Source organism: Mirounga leonina, unplaced genomic scaffold (genome assembly GCF_011800145.1).
Source record: "Mirounga leonina isolate KUSES-001 unplaced genomic scaffold, KU_Mleo_1.0 Mir_95, whole genome shotgun sequence".
Lineage (NCBI taxonomy): Eukaryota > Metazoa > Chordata > Mammalia > Carnivora > Phocidae > Mirounga > Mirounga leonina.
In genome coordinates this window covers 24,229,782-24,253,490 of record NW_023270865.1, presented here as the reverse complement: position 1 = coordinate 24,253,490, position 23,709 = coordinate 24,229,782, and the positions used below count along the sequence as shown (strand labels likewise).

The 23,709-nt window shown below is 39.7% G+C and overlaps 1 protein-coding gene across 7 annotated transcripts in view; it reads left to right on the top strand.

Annotated features, from left to right (window-relative positions):
• DROSHA (drosha ribonuclease III) overlaps positions 1 to 23,709 on the top strand; it is a 120,310-nt gene that overhangs the window by 87,049 nt on the left and 9,552 nt on the right. For all 7 annotated transcript variants that reach the window (XM_034998885.1, XM_034998879.1, XM_034998880.1 and 4 more), the window contains 5 exons: positions 2,197 to 2,299; positions 4,268 to 4,338; positions 10,263 to 10,307; positions 11,836 to 11,993; positions 13,028 to 13,133. In XM_034998885.1, the coding sequence (XP_034854776.1) occupies positions 2,197 to 2,299; positions 4,268 to 4,338; positions 10,263 to 10,307; positions 11,836 to 11,993; positions 13,028 to 13,133 (483 nt within the window). The remainder of the gene's footprint in view (positions 1 to 2,196; positions 2,300 to 4,267; positions 4,339 to 10,262; positions 10,308 to 11,835; positions 11,994 to 13,027; positions 13,134 to 23,709) is intronic.

Below are 23,709 nucleotides of genomic sequence, written 5' to 3'. Positions count from 1 at the left end.
ATTTTATTTTAGGTAACATCGTAGTCATCATAGTGATGGCATTTGAGAATGTAAACAATAATGTGTTAATGAGAAACTATAGGCAACAGGGATGCTTCTTTGTTTTAGCAGCTTTACCATGAATGAAATTCCACAACTCTACCTAAAACTGCTTTAGTGTTCAGTTGATTTAACTGTCAGATGTTTCCTGAGAGGACACGTAAGTGTTCATTGGAAATACATGTGAATAAGTTGTTGTCAACCTACTCCCCCCACTTTTTTTTTTCCAGTTTAAAATGTAATGGAATTGTATAATTATTTTTCAAACAGTTGTAGGGAGGATATTTACAAAGCGTGGAAAATTGCCCTAACAGGAAAACAGACACTGCTCTGTGACACATTAGGTGATGAGTTATTTTGGCCAGTTTCTCCCTTGAGCTTTCTCTATGATCTTCCTCCACCCCAAGTACTGACATTCCTATAGCATTCAACACCCGTCTGCTCCAGTAGAAGGTAATGGTGGCCTTGCCCTTGGTCTAGACTAGTGGCTCTTAACCACTTGGGAAGGGGCACTTGACCAAGGATTGCTGAGAATCTTTAAGAACCTAATGAAAGCTCCAGGTCAGCTCTCCAGACAAACGAACACTTCCATACATATACCAGTTGAACACCACTCTCCTTTTTAAAAGTTCCACTAATGCCTACATGAAAAAGTAAAGATGTAGAGCAAGGATTATGAAAAGTTGGAAAATTCATAGCATTCCAGAATAGTTGTTTGTAATATAAAATATGGCTTGCAGTCTATTCCCAAACAGGGCTCCAGAGATTAGCAAACAATTGGATTTTCCCAGTGAAGTTGTGCAACAGATGAAATTTACATATTCTACCATAAGTTCTTGCACTTAGGGATCAATTTTTTAAAAGAGGTGTTTTCTGCTGTTGTATTTGTGGTAGTCAAAACTCATTTGAATATATTTTGTACTCATGAATTCCTAGCAATACAGAATACTGATAGCATATATCTCTTGTTTTTATTGTCTCTACCTTTTCCAGTGTAAATGGATATGGATATTTTTAACATGCATACTGAGACACACAAAATCTGAGTATCTTATCTGAGGACTGATGAGACTTATATTATCCTATGTTGTTCATTGACTTGTGACTTGGTCCTTATTATGTAACATGTTACAGCTTAGTAAGAATTTATTGAATTGAATTATAGGGTAATGGAAACAGATTTATTGCATGCTTATGCAATGTTTGTTTTTTTCTCCTTTTATGGAAAGAATTATGATTTCCATTTATTCAGTCTCAGGAGTTTTATTTAAAAAAATCATTCATACTGTGTCTAGTTCTTAAAGGACTTGATTTGTATATTATAATACAATAGGATAAGAAATAAGTAGGTACTGAACTCAGAGTAAAGAGAAAATATGGTTAAGACAGAAAAAGGAAGCCAGAGGTAAAGTTATTATACACAGATATATTCCAAAGTCCTACACAATTTTGACCACAAATTTGGTTCTAAACTTTTCTGAGGCCAAATAAAAAAAGGAAGCATAATTCATTACAAACAATATTCCAGAGCCCGTAAGATAAATCCAACCCCATTGCTCAGAAGATCTCACTGAGCCTTCAGAAAGATAAGTATGGAGACCTCATAAAGGGGACACAAGTACAAAGATAAAGAGCTGCAAAAATCCTTACCAAATTAAAAAAAAAAAAGATTTAGAGGTATAAGGCATTTAGAAGTCTTCTGAGGATCCCCATTTATTCTACCACATAGAAATCTGTTGTATAGTACAAATATCAGTACCACATAACTCAGGAATCAAAGAGGTTAACTTTGGGTTGTGTTCGTGTCTCTCTAGACATGTTGGGTGAATCCAGAGGCCCATGGTCTTATAGCATAGTCTTTTTCCAGCTTGGACTAGTGCTTGGTCTGAACTTGGAATTGGACTCAGGTCTGATCATTTCTGAACCATCAGAATTGAAACATCAGAGTTCATAGAAGCCTACTTGGGGAAAGGTTGCGGTTAGTCAGATCTGAACCATATGTAAGGACTCCTAATGAATGGCAAGCTAAACTCTCTTAATATACTGACACAAGGCCAATTAATTTGTAACCATTACTCCTTACCCCCAGGAGAGGTTGAATTGTTACAGTTATGATTTTGCCAAATTCTTTCTTACTTGTCATTTTGAATTTTGTAGAAACTTGAACTGGATCGATTTATGCTTTATGCTCATGGACCTGACCTTTGTAGAGAATCAGACCTTCGGCATGCAATGGCTAATTGTTTTGAAGCATTAATAGGTAATTTCTCTTTTTATAATCTAGTTTCTTACATATTTAAAATGTTTGGAGAGCATATAAAATTCAGTGTGGAGACTTGGGACAAAATTATTTGTTTCCAAAGCATGTGAGGTCCCTAGTATAACACTAACTTTGTTGTATTGTGGTTAGTGTAGCTCTTCCAGAGCGAGCAGTCTTGCTTTCTTTTCTTGCATTCCTGATGCCTGAATTGGTGTCTGATGTCATGTACGTGCATATTTAGTATATGCTGAATTGAACTGAAGTGAGTTAATATGTAGGTGGATTACTTTCCAGATCCAATTCAGGATCACATACATAAATAAACAGTAAGTAGGTTGTTCATGAGGCCCTGATATTGTTTTTGATCACATTTTAAACTGTTCACAAGATTTTCTCATTTAAGCATCTTGAAAACACTGCATCTTTTAAATCCCAGGGCTTGAGTATGTATGACTATAACTTATTCACTTGAAGTAAGACTGAGGCAGGCACTTTACTTCCTTGGTTTCTTTTTTACTGTAACTGGAATATAGTCAGCTGTTGGTACAGGAAAGTTATGAAGAGTTAATTAGCTGATGATTGCAAGTATGCTTTACAATGAAATGTTACAGTAGATTGACAATTCCTTGATTTTTTTTTTAAATAAATGATCAAGTACGTTTTATTTTTTAAAGGCCTTTGTACTTCCTTATCAATTTTCCTTCTTCCTTTGAAAATGAATATAAAAGCATCCCATTATAGTTTTGTGCTGATGATGGTAACAGGAGAATGTTTAATAATTATTATCCACAGTCTTTTCACAGCTATGTCTGTTTTGCACAAATATGTCTATTTTCAGAGAATTTGTCACATGGAATTATTGTGCTCTGTACACATAATAATTTTAACAGTTAGTTAGTGTTATGGTTGGCTCCTGAGCCAGGTAGACATGATTCAATTCCTTCTTGCTTTATTTATCAGCACTGTGTCTTCACCAAGTTATTGAATCTCTTTGAGCCTCAGTTTCCCCATCAATGACATGGAGATAGTGTCACTTACCTCACAGAATTGTTGTAAGGATCTTAATATCCAGTCTTGGCAGCGTCTGATTCAGAGTTCCATTTCCTCAAACCCTTCCCCAAATCACCTACTATGAACCCAAATCCTATAAAACTTCTGTAATACTTTCTTACTGAGGTGCCTGTGAAGGTAAAGATAAGAATGTGCAAATGCTTTGCACTGTGCCTAGGGCATGAGTGGCCCCCAAACCATGACTGCTACTACTATCATCATCATTATTATTAGCATTATTATTATTATTATAACTACAACTACTGATAAATAATAAATAATAAATGTATTTATTCATCAAAAACCCTAAGTATCTTAATATTTTACATTTAAAAATGCCTTTCTGAAGACAGATATAAAAATATGATTTCAAAGCTATATGACTACCTTACTCTGGAGTTATTTGATACCCAATTAAAATGTTACTTGATTTGATATCCAATTTAATGTTAAAAGTTATTTCAAATTAAAGGAAAAAGTTGTCCTGATTTTTATTTGCAGAAATCTTCATTGATCTGAACTCGGGTTTTATCAGATTTTCTTATGGTCTGAAACATAAACTATAAATAGAAAGCAAAATAAAATAAAACCTAACATGCTCATAAAGCCAGGGTTTGTGCATAGTTCCCTTAGTAAGTTCATACCCATACCCTTCATGATAGCTCAGATTAGCCCTCTTTTTACTTAAAATTATTGGGTTTAGATTTCAGTAAATTGAATTTCATATTTCAGTCTAATTTAGAATACAAATCCTGGCTAAAAGAGGGAAAATGCTACCTTTAAAACAATTGCTTCTGGTCTTGTCGGTTTTTTTTCTGTGAGTGGGTTTTGACTTGCCTTTTGGTTTTTATAGAGATATGTAATATTCTGTGAATATTAATGCAGCCTTCCTTTTGGCGTTCCCATCCTTTTATCTAGGAGCTGTTTACTTGGAGGGAAGCCTGGAGGAAGCCAAACAGTTATTTGGACGCTTACTCTTTAATGATCCGGTATTTATCCTGAATCATTTGATTTTTCTCAGTTATATATTATTACAGAGGATTTTATATCAATTAGTGATTGTGTTTAAAGAGAGTGTAGGAGAAACAAAGTCCCCGAATCTGCTATAGATGGTAGACTTCAAGGACATCAGAATAGCTTACTCGGCTCTGTTGCAAAAGGGAAAAGTGCTGTAGACACTTACACGAGGGCTTGTCTTCTACCTGAAACCCTGTCTCTCCTCGGGGCCACTTACAAATTCAATATGAATACTTTGCTTTATTTTGAAGTGTCTTGAAGTTAATTATGATTTTCTGTTTCATAATCGTTGGGTACCTACCCCATGCAGGCTTACTTGAAGCTATCGCCTTTTTGGCTTTTCTGCTTATGATTTGTCTTTATGTAAATTATGTAGACTAGATAAATGTACATTTATTTTAGAAAGTCAGTTCATAGGGAGTTTCTAATAGGGCTATGAATAAAGAGTATGGAAGTACTTTTTTTCTTAAGCAAATTATAGTTTAAGAACAAATGATAGATTCTGAAATAGTTTCTGTTGTTACTAAAGTATTAAGCTATTAATATTGCTAGAGCTACCTTTTTAATCCTGCATGTAATAGAGCATACTAGATGCTTTTTGTACCAAAACAAGTCAATTTAACATTTAAAGGGAGAAGCAACTCTGTATTCCAAACTGAAATGTCATTATAATTGAGTGAAATAGCCCTCATGGAGCAATAAAGAACATAGGAAGCCAGTGTTTTAAGCCTTTCTGAAACCTTCAGCTTAAGTGGCTGTCAGATGTTATTACTGTATTACTTAGGATAGTTTAAAAAAAAAAATCAATAGTTTTGAAAAATGTGACCTGGATGAAGTTCATATCTGAGGATTTGATTTTTTATATTTGTTTTTATAGAGATATGTGATGATTTTATGTGTGTGAATTCTCTCCTGATGGGAAAGTTATCTACAGATGTTCCCTGTTCCCCCATTTTGTCCTACACATATTAAATGAGTGTGCATCTTGATTTATATCTGTAACAGATGGCGTGTATTTTAAGTCTTTTTCTCAAATCTTAAAATATCTTTGTTCTGGCCTTTATCTTTTGTTGGCAATTTCAGCAACCTCTTTACTTTTTTCTTCCCCCAGTCTTGCCTTAAACTGGTCCCCCTACCTACCCCAAGCTCCCCCTAACCCCCCCAAGCTCCCCCACCCTCTTCTCCCATCTTACCTGCATCCTCCCCATCCATTCTGTGTTCTTCTTTTCCTAAATCATATGCAGTTATACACTGTGTGTTCTTAATTGCACCAGTTTTTGTTTAGATTCTTTTCTCTCTTTTCTCTCTTTAAACTGCTTTTCTCCCACTTGTCTACTTAGCAAGTTTATCTTATATTTCCAGTAGCGAGTGCAGTGCTGGCACTGTTTAATAAATATTCGTTAAAGGAATGAAATGAATAAGTGACTAAATGAAAAAGCAGAGTCTGAACATGGTCTTACAAATGGGACGGCTGAGATTCAGAATTCATTTTACTGTGTCTTTTATGAAACTGAACAGTGCTTAGTAAGATATGGTCTTTCCATTTCAGCGTTTTCAAGTGCACACACTAGAACAGTCTAATGCATTTGACATCTCCATTTTGGTTTACATCTGTTAGGTGTGGCGCATCAGAGACACTGGTGAACCGTTGAACTTTTTTTTTGAGTAATGGTAGTGTGAAAGTCTAATCAGCTGCAGACAGCCAGACACAAACCTGTAGACCCACAAAGTCAGATTGATTGAACCCATGTAGTCAGGGAGGCGCAAGTCCTTTCCTAGGCCTGGGTTGGTGCTGGCAGATTCTAAGGGGGGGGGGGGTAGGAAAGCAGGGATCAGTTCTCGGTTGCTTGCCTTTTCTGAGGCTGGATCAGAAGGATCCAGGGATTAATTTGGAATTGGGTGCTGTCAGGAGCCAAGGGCAGGTTAGCAAAAGTGTCCCCAGTAATCTTTATTTAGAGGATAAGACATAGCAAAGCAGGTCAGAGGGCAACATTGGCAAGAAAGCAGTAGTCCCTCAAAGAGGCGATCTGTTCTGACATTTTACAGCTGCTGTAAGACCTTGAGGGAAACAGTTTCCTGTGAACTTTGCAGCGGGCTTTAACTGTGTCATTCCTCTCCTGTTCACAGCAGGACTGTTTTTCCCTTCCCAGCCTGGTCTGCTGTTCATTCACTCTTCAGCCCAGACCGTTTTTCCTGGTTCCAGGTTTTTATCTTTGTGTGACCCTTCATGGTTTCCCAGTACCTTCAGATCCATTGTTGCAAGTTGACCATCCCAATGGGCCTCTTAGAAAGATAGGGAGAGATTACTCTGTAATCTTTCATATTCTCCCACTCCCTCCCCACCCCCTTTTGGTCTTTACATGTCTGGCCCAGTATCTCCGACCCTGGCCTTTCTCTGGAGCTCCAGAAATTAGAATAAGTGTCTTTTCAAATGGCGCCTTGGCAGCTTCATGCGGGTGTTCCACAGATACCTCCTTTCAACATTTTTAGCATTTCAGCTCATCACCTTAATACCAAAACATATTTCACCTCCCTTACTTTTATCATCTAAACCCAAACCTTAGGATCTTCTTTTTGTCTTGAAGCTTTTTTCTTCCCATCTCCATTCAGTTGCAAACTCCTATCAGTTCTGTCCTTAGTATCTCTTGAATTGGTTCACTGTTGGCTATCCTATTGCTTTAGTGTTTACCCTCCTCATCTCTCACATGAAATACTGAACTGGTTGTGATTCCCCACGACTCCAGTCTCTCATTCATACTACATTTAGTGTTGTCTTCTTTTTAATGTACGGATTTGATTATGGTCTTTGATTTCTTTACTGTCTGCCAGAGTCTGTATTATATAACAGAGTATTTAATAGTTTTCATAATCTGACTCCCATCTATTTTTTGTCTCCCATCTTCTCACTTCTCCTTTGTGCCATTCTAGGAATTCCCTTTTTTAATTAAAAAATTTTTTAAGACTTGATTTTTTTAGAGCAGTTTTAGGTTAATAGCCCAATTCAGAGTAAAAATTTCTCATATATCCCTTGCCTCCACACATTCACAGCCTCTCCCATTTTATCAACATCACCCATCAGAGTGGTACCTTTATTACAATTGATGAACCTATATCATCACTCAAAGTCCATAGTATACCTTGTATGTTCTGTGGATTTGGACAAATGTATGATGCCATGTATCTATTATAATATCATATAGAGTATTTTCACTGCCCTGAAATCCTCTGTGTTCTGCCTATTAGGAGTTAACTTTTTGTGCCTATGTTCTTTGAGACATACTACTTGTGCATTTATGGTGCTCTGCTTTTGATTCCCTCCCTCTGCTGATTTGCCAGATTCCTCATGTTCTTCAGGGTACATCTGAAGAGTTACCTCTTCTTTGAAGCTTTATCTCACACCCCCCAAGCAGAGTTTTCCTTGCATTTAGTACATATCGCTATTATAGAACCTCTCTCAGTCCATTAAATTATACTTACCTTCATTTTTCCCCACTATGCTCCTTTGAGGACAGGAATGGTATCTCATTTGTCTAAGTAAGCTAATACATAGTATGTATTCAACAAAAATATGTTGCTAAACAATAAGTGTTGGCAAGGATGAGGAGAAAAAAGAACCCTCGTGCACTCTTGGTAGGAACGCAAACTGGCACAGCTACTGTGAAAAACAGTATGGAGAGTCCTCAAAAAATTAAAAATAGATCTACCCTATGATCCAGTAATCACACTACTGGATATTTACCCCCAAAATATAAAGACACTAATTCTAAAGGACACATGCATCCCTATGTTTGTTGCAGCATTCTTTACGATAGCTAAACCATGGAGCAACCCAAGTGTCCATCGACAGATGAATGGATAAAGAATACACACACACACACGCAGGAATATTATTTAGCCATTAAAAAGAATGAAGTCTTGCCATTTACAGCAATGTAGATGGAACCAGAGATATGAGGCTAAGCAAAATAGGTCAGTCTGAGAAAAACAAATACCATCTAATCTGTCACTCATATGTGGAATTTAAGAAACAAAACAAGTGAGCAAAGGAAAATAAAAAGAAAGACAAACCAAGAAATAGACTCCTAACTATAGAGAACAAACTGAGGGTTACCAGAGGGGAGGTGGGTGGAGGGATGGGTCAAATAGGTGATGGGGATTAAGGAGTACACTTATCATGATGAAAGAAATAAAATAAGGAAAAAAAAGTTGCATTAATAAATGTCAACGGTCAATGAACATTTTCCAGAACACACTGAAGGTAGAGGTTTTGCCTGGAGCTAATAAATGCTAGAGCTGGGATTCCAATCTGGATTTTTTACAGGATATTTTCTCTGGCACCAAGGTGTGGCAGAACCTGATCTCTGAGTAGGGTAGATGAAAGGAAATGGAGGCAATTGAAATAATCTAGTCGTGAGGGGTTAAGCAGTTATACATGTAAGACATCTAAGGAGAAATCACAGTGTCACTGAGTGAAAAACAAAGGAGAAGGGAGAAAGGAATCAAGTTGCTGAGAATTTTGAATTTTGGAGATTGGAGTTGGTTGGAAGAGATGGCTGTTTATTGTTACTGTTGATATGACCAACATTAGTAGTAGTGTCTTCTATGTGCCAGCACTGGGCTCACTGCTTTGCGGAGGAAAAAAGCATGAGAGAACATGAGAAAGTTGCAAGAACGGAGTGACACTCAGCGTAATTCATGCTACAGAGAATGCAAGGAAAAGGTTATTGAATTGGTTAAGAGAAGCTCTCTAAAGTGCCTTAAAAGAACAGTTTGATGTTTAGGTTTTTTTTTTTTTTTAAAGATTTTTTAAATTTATTTATGTGGGAGAGAGAGAATGAGAGAGAGCAAGCACATGAGAGGGGGGAGGGTCAGAGGGAGAAGCAGATTCCCTGCCAAGCAGGGAGCCCGATGCGGGACTCGATCCCAGGACTCCAGGATCATGACCTGAGCCGAAGGCAGTCGCTTAACCAACTGAGCCACCCGGGCGCCCCTGTTTTGTTTTTATTTTAATATTGGCCAAAAAAATCCCCCAAAACCCTCTAAGTGGGATGCAAGTTTTCCAAAAATATTGGGTATTTTATTTCATTTTGTCATCATGTGTGTCACAGTGATAATAAATATTCTTATACTTCTTCCCCCCCCCAAATTTTTAAAAAATATTTTTTCCCTCTTTTTAAAAATCTTTTGTTATTTGTTTGAAAAACCTAACATCAAGGCCAGAAAGTAGATTCAGTCAGAGGCTCCCTAGAGTCTAAAACTGAAAGAAAAACATTTTAATCCTGAGGAAGTTCTAATTATAACTGCCTCTAGATTTAGCTCAGTGGATAAAATAAGGTACTGGGCTTCTCCATAAAATTCACTCATTTTCATATTTCAAGGAAACATTTGTAGTGACCTGTGGTAAAAGTGTGGTCTTATAGATCTGAGAGTTTAGGAACTAGATTTGGATGTTTTCCACCCCACCTTAAAGCAGCTCAAATGCTGATGAATGAGTGCCTAAAATAAAAGACATCTGAGATGAGTTTTAATTACAAAAGGCAGAGCTGATGCACATTTCTGGGGAATGGTAAACTAAAAAATATGATTAAAACAGCAACTCAGTCCCGTGTATTAGGTTAAGCAAATGTGTAACTGAGTTTTAAAAGGTATCTTTGACTTCTGGGGGTGGAGGTGGCTCTTTTCCTCCCCAGCTTAATAGGCTAATTAGAGTCACTACAGGCAGTTTGAGTGGTGAATACCCTTAAAAAAAAATTAGTTTGCTAGCACTATTGAATTTGCAGTAAGTGGAGTCAGCATCTGAAATAGTTCACTATTTCAAATAATGGCATTTTATTTAGTACTCCAGAGTGTGTTAAATGGCTCCCTGGAGCATTAAAGGCATCACTCTATTTTCCAGGACCTGCGCGAAGTCTGGCTCAATTATCCTCTCCACCCACTGCAAGTAAGTGCGACCTTCCTGTCTGCAGTGAGCTTTATAGCTCCGGGTAGTCCCGTTACTTTAGTTTGCCTATTTTTCCCTCCTGCTTTTATCAACCTTTGATTCCCTTCAGTGACATTATGACTTTAAGCTGGGGTGTCAAGCAGAACTGGAAAACTTTGCAACAAATAGTAAAATGAACCCATGTGTTGCATTTGTGCTTTGGGGTGGGGTGAGGGGAGCACTGGGGGTCACCTTCCCTCATAAGACCAGAGGAATACTTGTGTGGTTGTGGTGTGGTGCCCTCTCTCCCCCAAAAAAGTGATATTCAAAGCTTAATATGTTGTTTCTAGTGTATCTCCCTGGCTGCTATTAAAGAGAAAATAATGTGGAAGCAAGTGTGTGTTTAGTAAAAAGAACAAATACAAAATTAACATTGCTAAATTGTAACCTAATTTAGATCTTGGAAATTGAGGGCTTTGACTCAGATTGCTTAAAACATATTGTAAATTAAAATTTTAGTACAGTGTGATGACTTTTTACTCAAGATTTTGGTATTAAAAAGATCTGTATGTGGTGACATCCTTTTTCCCAGTTGGTTTAAAAACTCTGTGTATTCTTTCCTTTTATTTCTGTTTTACCTGGAGACATATATGTATGCATATATATATATATATATTCTCATACACATTTTTATATGTGCATGTATGTATATGTACATTATACATATATAAGAAGCACTAGTGGCTGAACTCTAATGAGAGGCTTTACAGTAATAAATGGCATTAATTCAGAGAACTTTAGAAACATTAGTATGAAATTGTCCAAAGTTGTTGAAAATGTTCACTTTCATTACTCTTCTCGTATATGCTCTCACTTTTGCATTGAGTTGTTCAAGACTTATTGTTTTGTGGAGCACCTGCCGGGTGGTACAGTAATCTCCAGTGTAAGCTAAATCCAGCTTTAATCATGTTCATTTGCCAAAATAGGCTGGTCCCTAGAAGACACACAGAGGTCATATTCCCCTCATAGGGTGGTTCTCAAAGGTCAGTCTCCATACCAGCAGCCTCTGCCTCTCCCGGGAACTCGTCTGACAGGCAGATTCTCAGTCCTTACTCCAGACATACTGAATCAGAAACTCTGGGAGTAGGGCCCAGCCATTTGGATGTAATAGGCTCTATAAGGGTTCTGATGAACGTGAAAGTTTGAGAACCACTGCATTACTAGATATACATATTCTCCATGAGCAGTTCTTCACTTTGCCCATTCCTCGGGGAGTTAGTATAATACGTGGGATTTTGAACTATCTGTGTACAGTACTTGGCCTTGAAACTTGATAGAAGATTGGAAAATATTATTTGAGCCTTCTTTAAATATTAGGTTTGTTTGCCATTCTAAGGGATGAGAAAGAAGCTTCCGTGTTTTATTGGCATTTCAGAAATTTCTGCCCATGGGAGAAGGAATTTTATAAAACACTATCCTAGAGTTGATAATTACTCTTGTAACCAAAAACTGCATGTGATTTTTATTTATTTTTATTCTTTTCCTGCAGCTACAAGAGCCGAATACTGATCGACAACTTATTGAGACTTCTCCAGTTCTGCAGAAACTTACTGAGTTTGAAGAAGCAATTGGAGTAATTTTTACTCATGTTCGACTTCTGGCAAGAGCATTCACTTTGAGAACTGTGGGATTTAACCATCTGACCCTGTAAGTTAGATTTAACCGTGCAGTCCCAGTGTGACCATTTAGACAGGTAGTCCCGAACCTTTGCTGCATGCCTTTCAAAGGAATTGAGATTTCAAACATATTTCTAGGAAAGTCACATCATGAGATGGGTGAGTAGCCAGACACTGGTGTGGATCAGGGGATAGGTTCCAATCCAGTATTTTTGGTTTCATTGTCATGCATCTTATTTCTTCATAAAGTGTAAGAAAAGCATGAAGGAAGTAAAAATTTTATCTGTAAAGGAACAGATACTAAGTATTTTAGGCTTTACAGGCCATGTGGTCTCTGTTGCAGTGATTCGACTCTGCTCTAGTAGCGTAAAAGCAGCCACAGAGAAAATGTAAATGAGCGGGCATGGCTCTGTCCCAGTTAAAGTTGCAAAAACAGACTGTGGGCTGAAACTGGCTCTCCATCCTAGCTCTAGATGAATGATTTGGATATGAGCTAATATAATAATTAGGAAAATAACCAAAATGTTATTTCTTTGCCTGTTGTTTTTTATTTAGTTCTTGGCTTCTCTCCCCCAAATCAAATATTCACAGCTCTCTTTAAAGTGTAGAGATTTAAGATTCTTGTCAGATTTTTTTTTTTTTTTAGTGTCCTAAAACTGGATTCCAGATTTGAATGATAGGGTGTGTATTTCAGTAAAGAAGTAAAGATTTAACAAAGAAAATTCCTGGACCATTTTGCTTTGTTTTATCTATGTAGGAGTGTTATCTATACTTTATTTTTCAACTGATACTCCTTAAGTTCTGACCAGGCACTATTTACCAGTCTTCATTTACCAGTTATTTAATCCTTAGATAGTAGTCCCTGTACTCTTCTTCGAAACTCAATCTATATTGACTCAGGTCTCTTCTCAGTTGAGGGGCCTTAGGGGATTGTATTTAGTTTTGTGTTTTAAAGCAAGGTGAACACATTGCCTTCTAAAACCGTGCCTTTTTAAAAATTCTGCTTCTTTTTTTTAAATATACAAATGCTTATTGATCTCTTTGCATTGATGTTGTTTTTTCCAGAGGCCACAATCAGAGGATGGAATTCCTAGGTGACTCCATAATGCAGCTGGTAGCCACCGAGTACTTATTTATTCATTTCCCAGATCATCATGAAGGACACTTAACTGTGAGTTTGTGTTAAATCATTCTCTCCAGTAAGATTGCTATGTAATAGAGTGAAGATTAGAGTAGCTAAATATATATTTATGTAATTAATTACTTAGTTCTTGACTTTAGCATATCATATGGTTTTGTTCATTTCATTATGCAAATTGTATACAAAACAGTATATGAGAAGAACTTATTTTATGAACTCCCTTCATTTAATGATTGCATACTCTGTGCAAGACATTGACTTGAGCTAGGCTTCATAGGAAGAGCAAATATTAGTTGACACCTATCCATAAGGAGTTTAAAAACTATTAGCAGAAATGAAAAATATAAATAGCTACAAATACTCTCTCTATGTATATATATATAGGATGTATGTGTATGTGTTATGTGTGCATGCATACAATACATGTACACTGTGAAAAGTAGTAAGTAAGTAATTGTAACTAAATATAGGAGAGAACCATGTGAAATATTATGAAGGGGCATAGGTAAACTGATGCACTTGTGCTGTTTAGAAAAAGATAAGATTTCTTTTAGCTGTGGATTTCCAAGAAGGCTTCGTGCATATGATGATGTTTGAGCCTTTAAGGATGAGTAGGATTTGGCCACTAGGATTAATGGGAAGAAATTTCTATGCAAAGATATGCCACACATTGGGCCTGCTGAAACAAAGGCACAACATGAAAAACCAGAAGATAGAGAGACAGTAGGGAATCAGTTTGGCTGGATCCAGGGCAGAGTTGAAAGGGACTTACAAAGACAAGGTTTGATTTATGAACAAAGTGAAACAGTCCCCATTTCTCTCACTTTTGTTTCATTTTATAAAATTGTATTGAGCTTTTCTATTTGTTGCATACTATTTGTACTCTGAAACTGATCAATAATATAGCCAGAATGGTGAACAAAGCATATCTGGAAGCCAGTCATGATGATCTCTCAAGGCGCAAGAATAACCTTTGAGAAGACCCTCTAGAGTTGGGCATTGAGAAAGCAAATACTTTCTGGGCCAAGAAAAATAGTAGTGTGCTCTAAGATATTTTGTTAGTGTAGCCTTCCTTTTGTATTATACTAGAAGCAAATAATAAGTCTTTCATACTTTGCATCTCCACGATTTTTATGCATGTCTTGCTTTGAATAGAATTGGATCTTATCTCTGCAACTGTGAACCCTGGAAATAGTTTATGTGAGACACAAATATTGGAATTAAGGAGAATATGGTGACTTGACTATGTTTAGATATAATTTTTCAGTGAAATTTCTAAGCCTAACAAAATGTGATTCTTTCATTCGCTCACTCAATGAGTATTGTGTTCTTACCATGCCCCATACTATTATATGGGAAATCAGTAATACTGTTCTTTTAAATTTAATTTAAAGTTAACAGTTTGATTACCATTTAAAGTTAACTATTTTTGGATGGACAGGAAAGTATTTCCTCTTGAATTAATATTAAATTCTTAAGTAAGAACATAGGAGTATTTACCAAAAATAAACTAGTGTCTAGTATCTTGCTGTGCATTAGGGAATCAATAAATGCTTGTTCAGTATCTTCCATTAGGGAATAGACTTCATCGCTGTCAGATTATCTGGTTGGTCTGAGAAATGGCCAAACCAAGCCAAGTGGCTTGAAATAGTAATTCATTTTTTTGGCCATATAGAGGCCACTGGTGAAAATGTGTGACTAAATACACACATTTACCCCTGTATTCCTGCAAAACTAATTGTGAACTCTAGGATTTTGTAGAGGTGGAATGTTCTAGATCACCAAGTTTACTGCTTCCCATCTTGGTCTAGATAAAGGGAAAACCAGGACTATGCTAAAGACTCTAGTTTTGTGTTCTTTCCAAAACTGCTTCAGTGCCATAGCTGTAGTTTGATCCAAAATGTATTTATCAGCCTTGCTGTCTTAAAATTAGAGAATTTTTGAAGAGCTTCTTAGATGGTAAATGACAAAATTATGATATGACGGTTTTATTAACTATATTCATAGAAAGCTTTGGTAGAAATCAATAGGACTGACAGATCTGCTGGTAAAACAAAGATGATCTGTCATCCACTGAGTACATATTGTAAAGGATATGAACTCTTGTCGGCGCTGGCATGGTTGCTCCCTCCCTCCTTCTTGAAACACTGTCCTTCATTGGCTGCTGTCAGCTTTTGTCAGCTTCTGTCAGTTTCTGTCAGCTTCTGTCACGTGTCTGAAAGGCTCCCCTCTAGGCCCTTGTCTCTTGTCATGAGAGCCCCTCCTCGGCAGTCTTTTCCACGTACACACTCGGTTTCACTCTAGCCACAGTGACGTCCACACAGACCTCTTCAGTCCCATTGCTTCCTGAGCTCCAGTAAGTAGCTGCCCCCTCGGCGTCTCCCCGTGGCCAAGACCAAACCTAGAATCTTCCAGCAGCTGCTTCTCTCCCAGCGTTCCCTGAGTAATTGAGAGGCAGTGGCAGTGGCTGCCGTCCCGTGTTGCAGGTCAGAAACCCAGGAGTCATCTTTGATTCCTCCTTCCACCCACGGCCCTACATTCTAGACCATTCACATGTCCTGACATTGTTACTTCTTGAGTGAACACCTCGTCTTCATCACCTAAATCCTCTCAACCAGCCTGGGTCACCTGGACCGCGGTAGTAGCTTCTGCGTCGCCGGTTACAGGAATATGCTTGGCAAAGAAACCCCATTAGAAGGGGGGGCATTTATTAAATTGCACAGCATACGATCTTCAGGTTGTGTTTGTACCAAGCACTAGGCAATGCAGCGTTTTCAGATTTCCCCGAGCTGTATGCTGCTGTTTGCAAAGCTGGCCTTTGCAGTTCCGTACTCTCCCCCAGTAGACAGTGTCCGGGCAGAGACCCTCCGGTCGGCCCGGGTTTCAGGCCTGTCGGCCGGGTCGTAGCTTCTTAACCGGTCTTCCTCTGTTCTCTCTTCCCTGATCTGACCATGCATTTTCACGTGGCGGCCGGGGGTGTGTTTTCACAGCAGAGCTTCTGTGACCGTACTCGCCCTTCGTCTTCAGTCCACTCTGGTTATTCCTCTCATCTCCCCAACCACTAGGTATTGGAGCACCCCCGTTCTCAGACCTCTTCTCTTTTCTCTTGACCTCCTTTCTGGGAGCGATCTCACGGCTCTGAGGACTTCTACACACCACTTCCTCATGCATGTCTTACGCCTGTACTTCTCGCCCTGACTCCGGACTTGTGTCTTTATATCTCCAGATATACTTGAATACCCAGGTATAAGATATACTGGAATCCCTAGTTGGATTTCTGCCAGGCATCTCCAACCTAACATGGCCAAAACAAACCTGCTTTTCTCTAGGTGTTGTCCATATCAGCAAGGATCTTTTCATTTTTATGATTGCTCAGGCTGAAAACCTCAAAGTCATCCTTAACTGTCCTCTTTTCTTCATGTTATACTGTTAGCCGCTAGCATATCCTATTGATTATGCCTTAAAAATTTGTCCAGAATGTGACTACTTTTCACAAGCTCCACTGTTACTGCCCTGGTCCAGGCTACTATTATCTTTTCCCTGAATTACAGCCATAGCCTCCCAACTGGTCCAAACCACCCCACGTGCCCCACGCCCCCCAGCCCTCAGTCTTGTTTAGCATATCATCTAGAGGAATTGTTTTTAAAGGGAAGTCAGATTACAGCCCTCCTTTGTGAAAAACCTTCCAAAGATTCCCTGTGTCAAGGGTAACAGTGTTGTTGCCTACTAGACCCTATGACCTGCCTCCCTGACACTGTCTTTGTCTCCTAGACTCTTTGCATTGGATCCTGTGCCATTCCCGTAGGACACTAAGCAAGCCTTTGCCTCGGGGCCTTTGCACATGCTGTGGCCAAATTCTTTGTCTCCCTTAGGTTTTGGTTCAAATGCTATCTTATCAGTGAGGCCTTTAACTTACCCTGCTTAAATTGTGACCTCTTCCCCTTGTCCCTAGTTCCCCTCTCCCAGCTGGGAAACTCATTTCCATTTTCTCCTGAGCACATACTATGTATTTTACTTGTTTACTGTCAGTTTTCTCTCGTCAGAGTGTAAATTCCTTGAGGGCAAGAGGTTTTGTCTGTTTTCTTCATTCCTGATTCCCTGGGTCCTTGGCATTCCTGGCATATCAGTGCTCAGCAGATATGCTGAATAAATGATAGACCTATCCTGGTCCAGGGCTCTTTGTTTATTCTTTGGATAGTGACTAAAGAACAAGGAAGGTCTAGCCTGGTCTGGCCTGCCCACCTGCCTGCCTTGTGCAATATGCTCTTCTTTTCATTGTGCACCTCTATACTGCCCTGTTCCATGTTCCTCCAAGCCCCCTCCGGCCATCAGGCTTTACATGTGCTCTTCTTGTTCCTGGGCAACATTCTGTTTCCAACCCTTACTCTCATCTGCCTGGTCTCTCCTACTCTTCCATTAGACATCAGTTATGGCTTGACATCTGGAAGCAAGGAGAACCTTTTCAGATCCTCCCCCCGCCCCACCCCGCAGCCCAGTCAAAATTCCACGTTCTTTTATTTCCTGGCACTCACTTATTTCAGTTTGCCTGACCCACTAACCTAGAAGTTCTGTGAGAGCGTGTTTTTATTTATCACTCTGTGCCCAGCCATATGGTAGGATTTCAATACATATTTGATAAATAAATAAAAGAAAGAGTTTTGCTGGCAGCTAAGTTGTATGGAAAGGGAAGTAGAAGTGGCATTGGAGGGAAGTGCCATGTTGTTTTACGTATGAAGAAGGAGGCTGAAAACTTATTTATGAATGTCTCAAGATTAAAATTAGTTGAAAATTTGTGGAGGATTACTTACTACAGTTGCATTTGTATGGGAGGTGGCAAATTATTTATTATTGTGATTAAAAAACACACAACTACATTTAATTCACACTGGGAGGCATTAGTTAGCTTTGAGCTCTTTGTGCACTTGTTTTACAGAGAATAGACAGTTGAACAAATGAAATCATGGATTTGAAGTTTTGAATGCTAATGGGGAAAAACATAGTGTTGTATGAGTTGGATATTAGGGAAGGCCTGCTTGGGAAGGAATATCAGGCATAGAAAATTGTTCTAGGATGACTGAGGTTGATTTTGTAGACTGAAGTATTTGGTTTTTAGGGTAGAACCTAGAACCTACCCAGTAGGGGTTAGGTAAATAGTGAGAGGGTCCCAAAGAGCACTAGCTCAAACCAGGATGCCTGTCTTGTCACACTTGCAAGTTTTTTTTTTTTTTTTAAAGATTTATTTATTTATTTTGAGAGAGAATGAGAGAGAGAGAGAGAGCGTACATGAGTGGGGGAGGGTCAGAGGGAGAAGCAGGCTCCTCGCTGAGCAGGGAGCCCGATGCGGGACTCGATCCCAGGACTCTGGGACCATGACCTGAGCCGAAGGCAGTCGCTTAAACAACTGAGCCACCCAGGCGCCCCCACACTTGCAAGTTTTAACACCTGCATATCGTTCTTCCCTCTGTATCATTCCTCCTTCTTAGCCTTTACCGTGTGCTACGGAGCTAAAAATCGTTGTTAATCCTATGCCTCTACTACGCGTAACACACCGTGCCCACCTGTGTGTGCATCAGTGAGATGAATTTGCAGAAATATTTGTTTATAGAGGAATGATTTGGAGTAAGGAGAAAGCAGGGATTACAAATACAAAGTTTGAGAACCAGTGATCTAATCCCCGCCTGCTGCCTCCAGACAGCACTAAACATAAATCATTTAGACAAATGCATATCTCATCTACAAGATCTCTTTGAGAGGATAGTTTCCACAGCCTCCTGTTTGAGAATTTCTCAGTCACTGACATAATTTGGCTCTTTGTATCCGACCTGCATCCCACCCGCCAGCATTTGTGCACCTTTTCTTTAGTTAGCACAGGAAATGGAGACCATCTGGTTACCTCTCTTGGTATAACAGGCCTGTGTGGCACATCGCTGTCACTCTTAAAACGATATTCTGCTTTCACTCCATGCTCTCATATTAAAGCCCTTAAAATAATAAATCACAGTCTACTTACTTTACACTAGGTGGCCCTCTTTGGTTGCTCATGTCCTGCAGCTGTGGCTTCCTCTTTGGAATCAAGAGTGAATAGAGAAGTTGAAGGAAGCATGCCAATATGTTTCTTTGTTTGTTTTAAACCAATAAACCTTTTTCCTAATAAAATTTAAGTTTAGTCATGAGAGACTGCTGTGCCAAGATAGTAGAAAACACCCTGGATTCTCAAAGTCAGAATTGGAGATGTGTGACACTTATATTTGTCCTGCCATTGCATCAGGGACTCGGCCATCTTTTTTTCAGCCTCACAGAGAGTCCTGACTACAGCTTTCTGCATTTTTTCTGGTGATTTCAAGTATAATTTTGTCTTTGGGGGATGGCGGGGGGGTTAAAGAAAAAGTTGTGAAGGGCAGCCTAGCACTTGGTAAAATGGAAAGCTTTGAAGACAGTACATAGACCGGTATCTAGACCATCTGTGTTGAAGAAAAATCCAGAGGAATTCCTAGAACTTTCTATAACCCTTTTCTTATAACCAGACAGTGAGCTCATCTTGCCTAATAATGATGATGCCACTGCGGGTAAGAACAGCAGCTAACATTTCATGTGTGTTGATGATGTGCCAGGCATTGCAGCGTAATACATTACAACCCCATGAAGTAGGTACCTCTTGCTCCATTTTATAGATGAGGAAACTGAACCTCAGAGAGATTTAGTAACTTACCCACGGTCACTTAGCCAGGAAGTGGTAGGGCCACAGTTTGAACCCAGGAAGCTTGGTGCCAAATCTCTTGCCTTTCACTACCACATCTAACACAAGGCCTTGTTTGCAAAACAGTCTAATAACTATCTCAAGCTCAATTGGGTACTTAATACTCATTTTCTAGAATTCTACTTAAAAATAAAAAGCAGATATTTCCTCTTTGTAAAATAATAATTGATAGCATCAATATCTGCAGGCTTTCCAACCATATAGGTCTTGCCCCATTCAAATCCATCCATCAAAATGATCTTTCTAAAATCAAAAAACTACCTTGCTACTTCTCCCAGTTGACACTTTTTGGAATTCCTTCTCCCCTACAGGAAAGTACAGACTTCCTTACATGACCTGCAAGACTCTGCCCAGAGACCAGCCAGCCTTGCCTGCATCAGCTCCCCCTGAGTCTGCTCTGACCGGTCTTCCAGTCCCCCCGCAGTGATCACCTTGCTGTGTCATGGCCCCTTGTTTTGCCAAATCTGTTACTTCTTCCTGGAAAACCCTTTCCCACCATCTTAGTCTGTTCAGGCTGCTAGAACAAAATACCACAGACTAGGTGGCTTAGGAACAGTAGAAATATATTGCTTACAGTTCTGGAGGCTGGAAGTCCCAGGATCAGAGTGCCAGTCTGGTTGGGTTCTGGTGAGAGCCCTCTTCAGGTCATAGACTTCTCATTGTACCTTCACAGGGTGGAAGGGGCTAGAGATCTCTCTGAGGCCTCTTATAAGGGCATTGATCCCACTCTTGAGGGCTCCATCCTCATGACCTAATCACTCCAAAGGCCCCACCTCCTAATGCCATCATCTTTAGGGGTGAGGATTTCAACATAGGAATTTGGTGGGGGTGGGGGGACACACAAACACTCAGACTGTAGCACCCACCCTTCTGGCAGACTCTTTTTTTTTTTTTTAAGATTTTTTTTTTTTTTTTTTTTTTGACAGAGAGAGATACAGCGAGAGAGGGAACACAAGCAGGGGGAGTGGGAGAGGGAGAAGCAGGCTTCCCGCGGAGCGGGGAGCCTGATGCGGGGCTCGATCCCAGGACCCTGGGACCATGACCTGAGCCGAAGGCAGACGCTTAATGACTGAGCCACCCAGGCGCCCCTGGCAGACTCTTTTTTTTTTTCAGTTCTGACTCTATGTTCATCAGAAGACACCTACATGAATTTTTTTTTTAATGCATATGTCCCAAGTTATATCCCCAGGAATACTAATGCCTTGGTTCTTGGAAGAGGCCTGAGCACCAATGTCTCAGAAGCACCTTATGATTCTGATGTACCAGCCAGGTCAGCGAGCCTCGAACTGTTTTTCCTCAGGGGTCAGGTCGTCCAGAAGAAGGCTGGGGTAGAAAGGGGCACCTGTGTGCCCCGTGTCCTCCATGCCGTCACGGCAGCTACCACAGTGCGTCACAGTGGCCGCTTTGTGTGGCTTCCTTTGGAGATTAGCAGCCATGGGGTGTCGATCATCTTGGGGTCTGTCCGCTGTCAGTGCAGTGCCTGGCACAGAATTGGGCTCCACAGCCACTACACTGAACTGCGGTAACTCCAGGTGGTTTTCTGCCGTGTGACCCCCTCTTGCTCCCACTTGTTGGCAAGCAGTGTGATGCCTTCTGAAGTAGAGTTCAGCAAAGGCTGAGGGTGGAAGCTGTCACTTAAAGGACTGTTGTTCGGACTCTCTTGTTTAGGTAAAGAGCAAGGTCTTCTTTTCAATTCAACTTCTCAATTGAAATGGACTCTACAAATATGGATGATTTATAGCTTCCTTCTTCCCCCCTGGGTTTTGGCTCAGTCTCTGAGTTTTGGCAAGAACTTCAAGATCACTTTCTACTGGCCACCCTGCAGCTTCAAGACCTGTCGGGGCGGATCTTAAATAAAACTAGAAGCATTTGTTTCCATCCTCAGTGCTTTCCTCCTCCTCGGTCCATCACCATTACCGTGTAATACTAACGAAAGAGCCCTGACGCTGGAAGGCAGCTGCGAGGGCCTGGTAACCTGTGATGTATGGTGTGTTGTGTGGGCTCATGGGGTGTACTTCTGGCTTATTGATTTTGAAGCATGACATCCCCATGTAGGCAGCCTGAATTAGGGTTCTGTCTTCTCACCAAAGCATATACCGAGAGAGAACTCAACTTGCTCAGCGTAACCGTATTCTCAAAATAGCCCTCCTATTCCATCCCCCCCTCCAGCCTCTACTTTGAGAACTGTCTCCCCCTGTCTCCCCATTGGGAATCCAGATGAAAAAAGATCTCTCCCTTCCAGCTCAGTTATTCTGTAATTACAGGATAGTAGGCTGATAGGCTCCTATTGGTTGGGTCTTCTATTAACGTTATATGGTAGGCCTTTTTAATTTTGAGCTTCTCTGTGGATATTAATTTTAATGAAACATTTACTATATTGAGAAAAAAGATAGAGTTGGGGGAAATAGGAGGCGGAAGGGAGCAGAGACAAGCAAAGAATAATAGTCTTAACTCAATAGCAAGCATGGCTTATGAAGATCAAGTTGTCTTTCTGCTTCATGCATCACTGTCAGACAAATTAAGAACATATTGTTTCTTATTTATCTATTGTCAAGGATGCAATCTCAGGCATTGAGAATAAATCTTGATTTTCATAAGCTCGGTTGACACTGGAGCCACAGAGCATAAAACTTGCCTCTAATAAAGTGCAGTGTGGAACGGCAGGGGGTCTGACACCAGTGCAGCCACAGCTGCTTCCTGCCCCGTGGCCCTGGTGTCAGGGCTGTTCCTTAGCAGGAAGGGATTGTTGCAGGAGACCAAGAATTTGTTAGAGCTGTTGTAAGAAGAGTTCTAGTTTTAGGTATGTTATTCCCCGAAGTCTTGGGTTTGGTCCCTCTCTTGGTATCTGTCTGCTTCCCCTAGCCTTCCTCCTCACTTCCTCTAGTCAGTGGTTCCTGAGTGCCAAGTTCCTAAACCATGCTTGCTGGACAGGCACCTCTGAGATGGGTTTGTTGTATAATTTTCATGCACTGTGTAATGTTACTATTTAGGATGGTGCTTGGAGGACTCTTTGCTGACTGAAATTGCTACTAGAAATTTTTGTTTTGAATTCTTGAAGTTGAAATATGAAAATTACATTTTAATTTGATTAGAGGTGAAGAGTCTCAATTTGATAAACTATACTTCAGGATATATAGTATACGTCTTTAAAATAATAAAAGTAAAAATTAAATAATTCAAATATTTTAAATAATGTTTACTAAAACATTACTTCCCCAAATCCTATAAACCAAAATTAGCATCAGTGCTGTGAAACTTGAAATTTATTTTAAACTTGTTAAAAATGCTCCTTTGAAACTAATGTACAGTGACAGAAAGCAGGTCGAGTTTGCCTGGTGGGTGGTGCATCAGATTGATTGATTGCAAAGGGGCACATGGAACTATTTGGGGGCGACAGAAATGTAGAAAGTTGTCAAAACTCATCTAACTACACTTGAAATGGGTGCATTTTATTGTCTGTAACTTACACTACAGTACAGTTGATTTTTTAAAATGTTAATGCTCCTTACACTTAGTAGCATTACAGTTAGTGGAAGCTATGATCTTTAATCATAGTATAGTACCCTCCCCCCAGCATGGCTCATTGCTACTAAACAACTAAATAAACTATTTAAATAACAGGTAAAATCCAGGAGCAGAGTAAGTTATTAAGGAGAAGCTAGAAGCATATGGAGTTTGTCACAGCAGCCTGGGTATAGTGGTTGAGGACTTAAACCATTGCTTACCTTGGTGTTCCAGTTAGTAATGTGGTCTCAGTCTGGTTGGGCCCAGCAGTGGAGTGGGAGAGATCACAGTGAAATGGTTCCTTCCTTCCTTCCTTCCTTCCTTCCTTCCTTCCTTCCTTCCTTC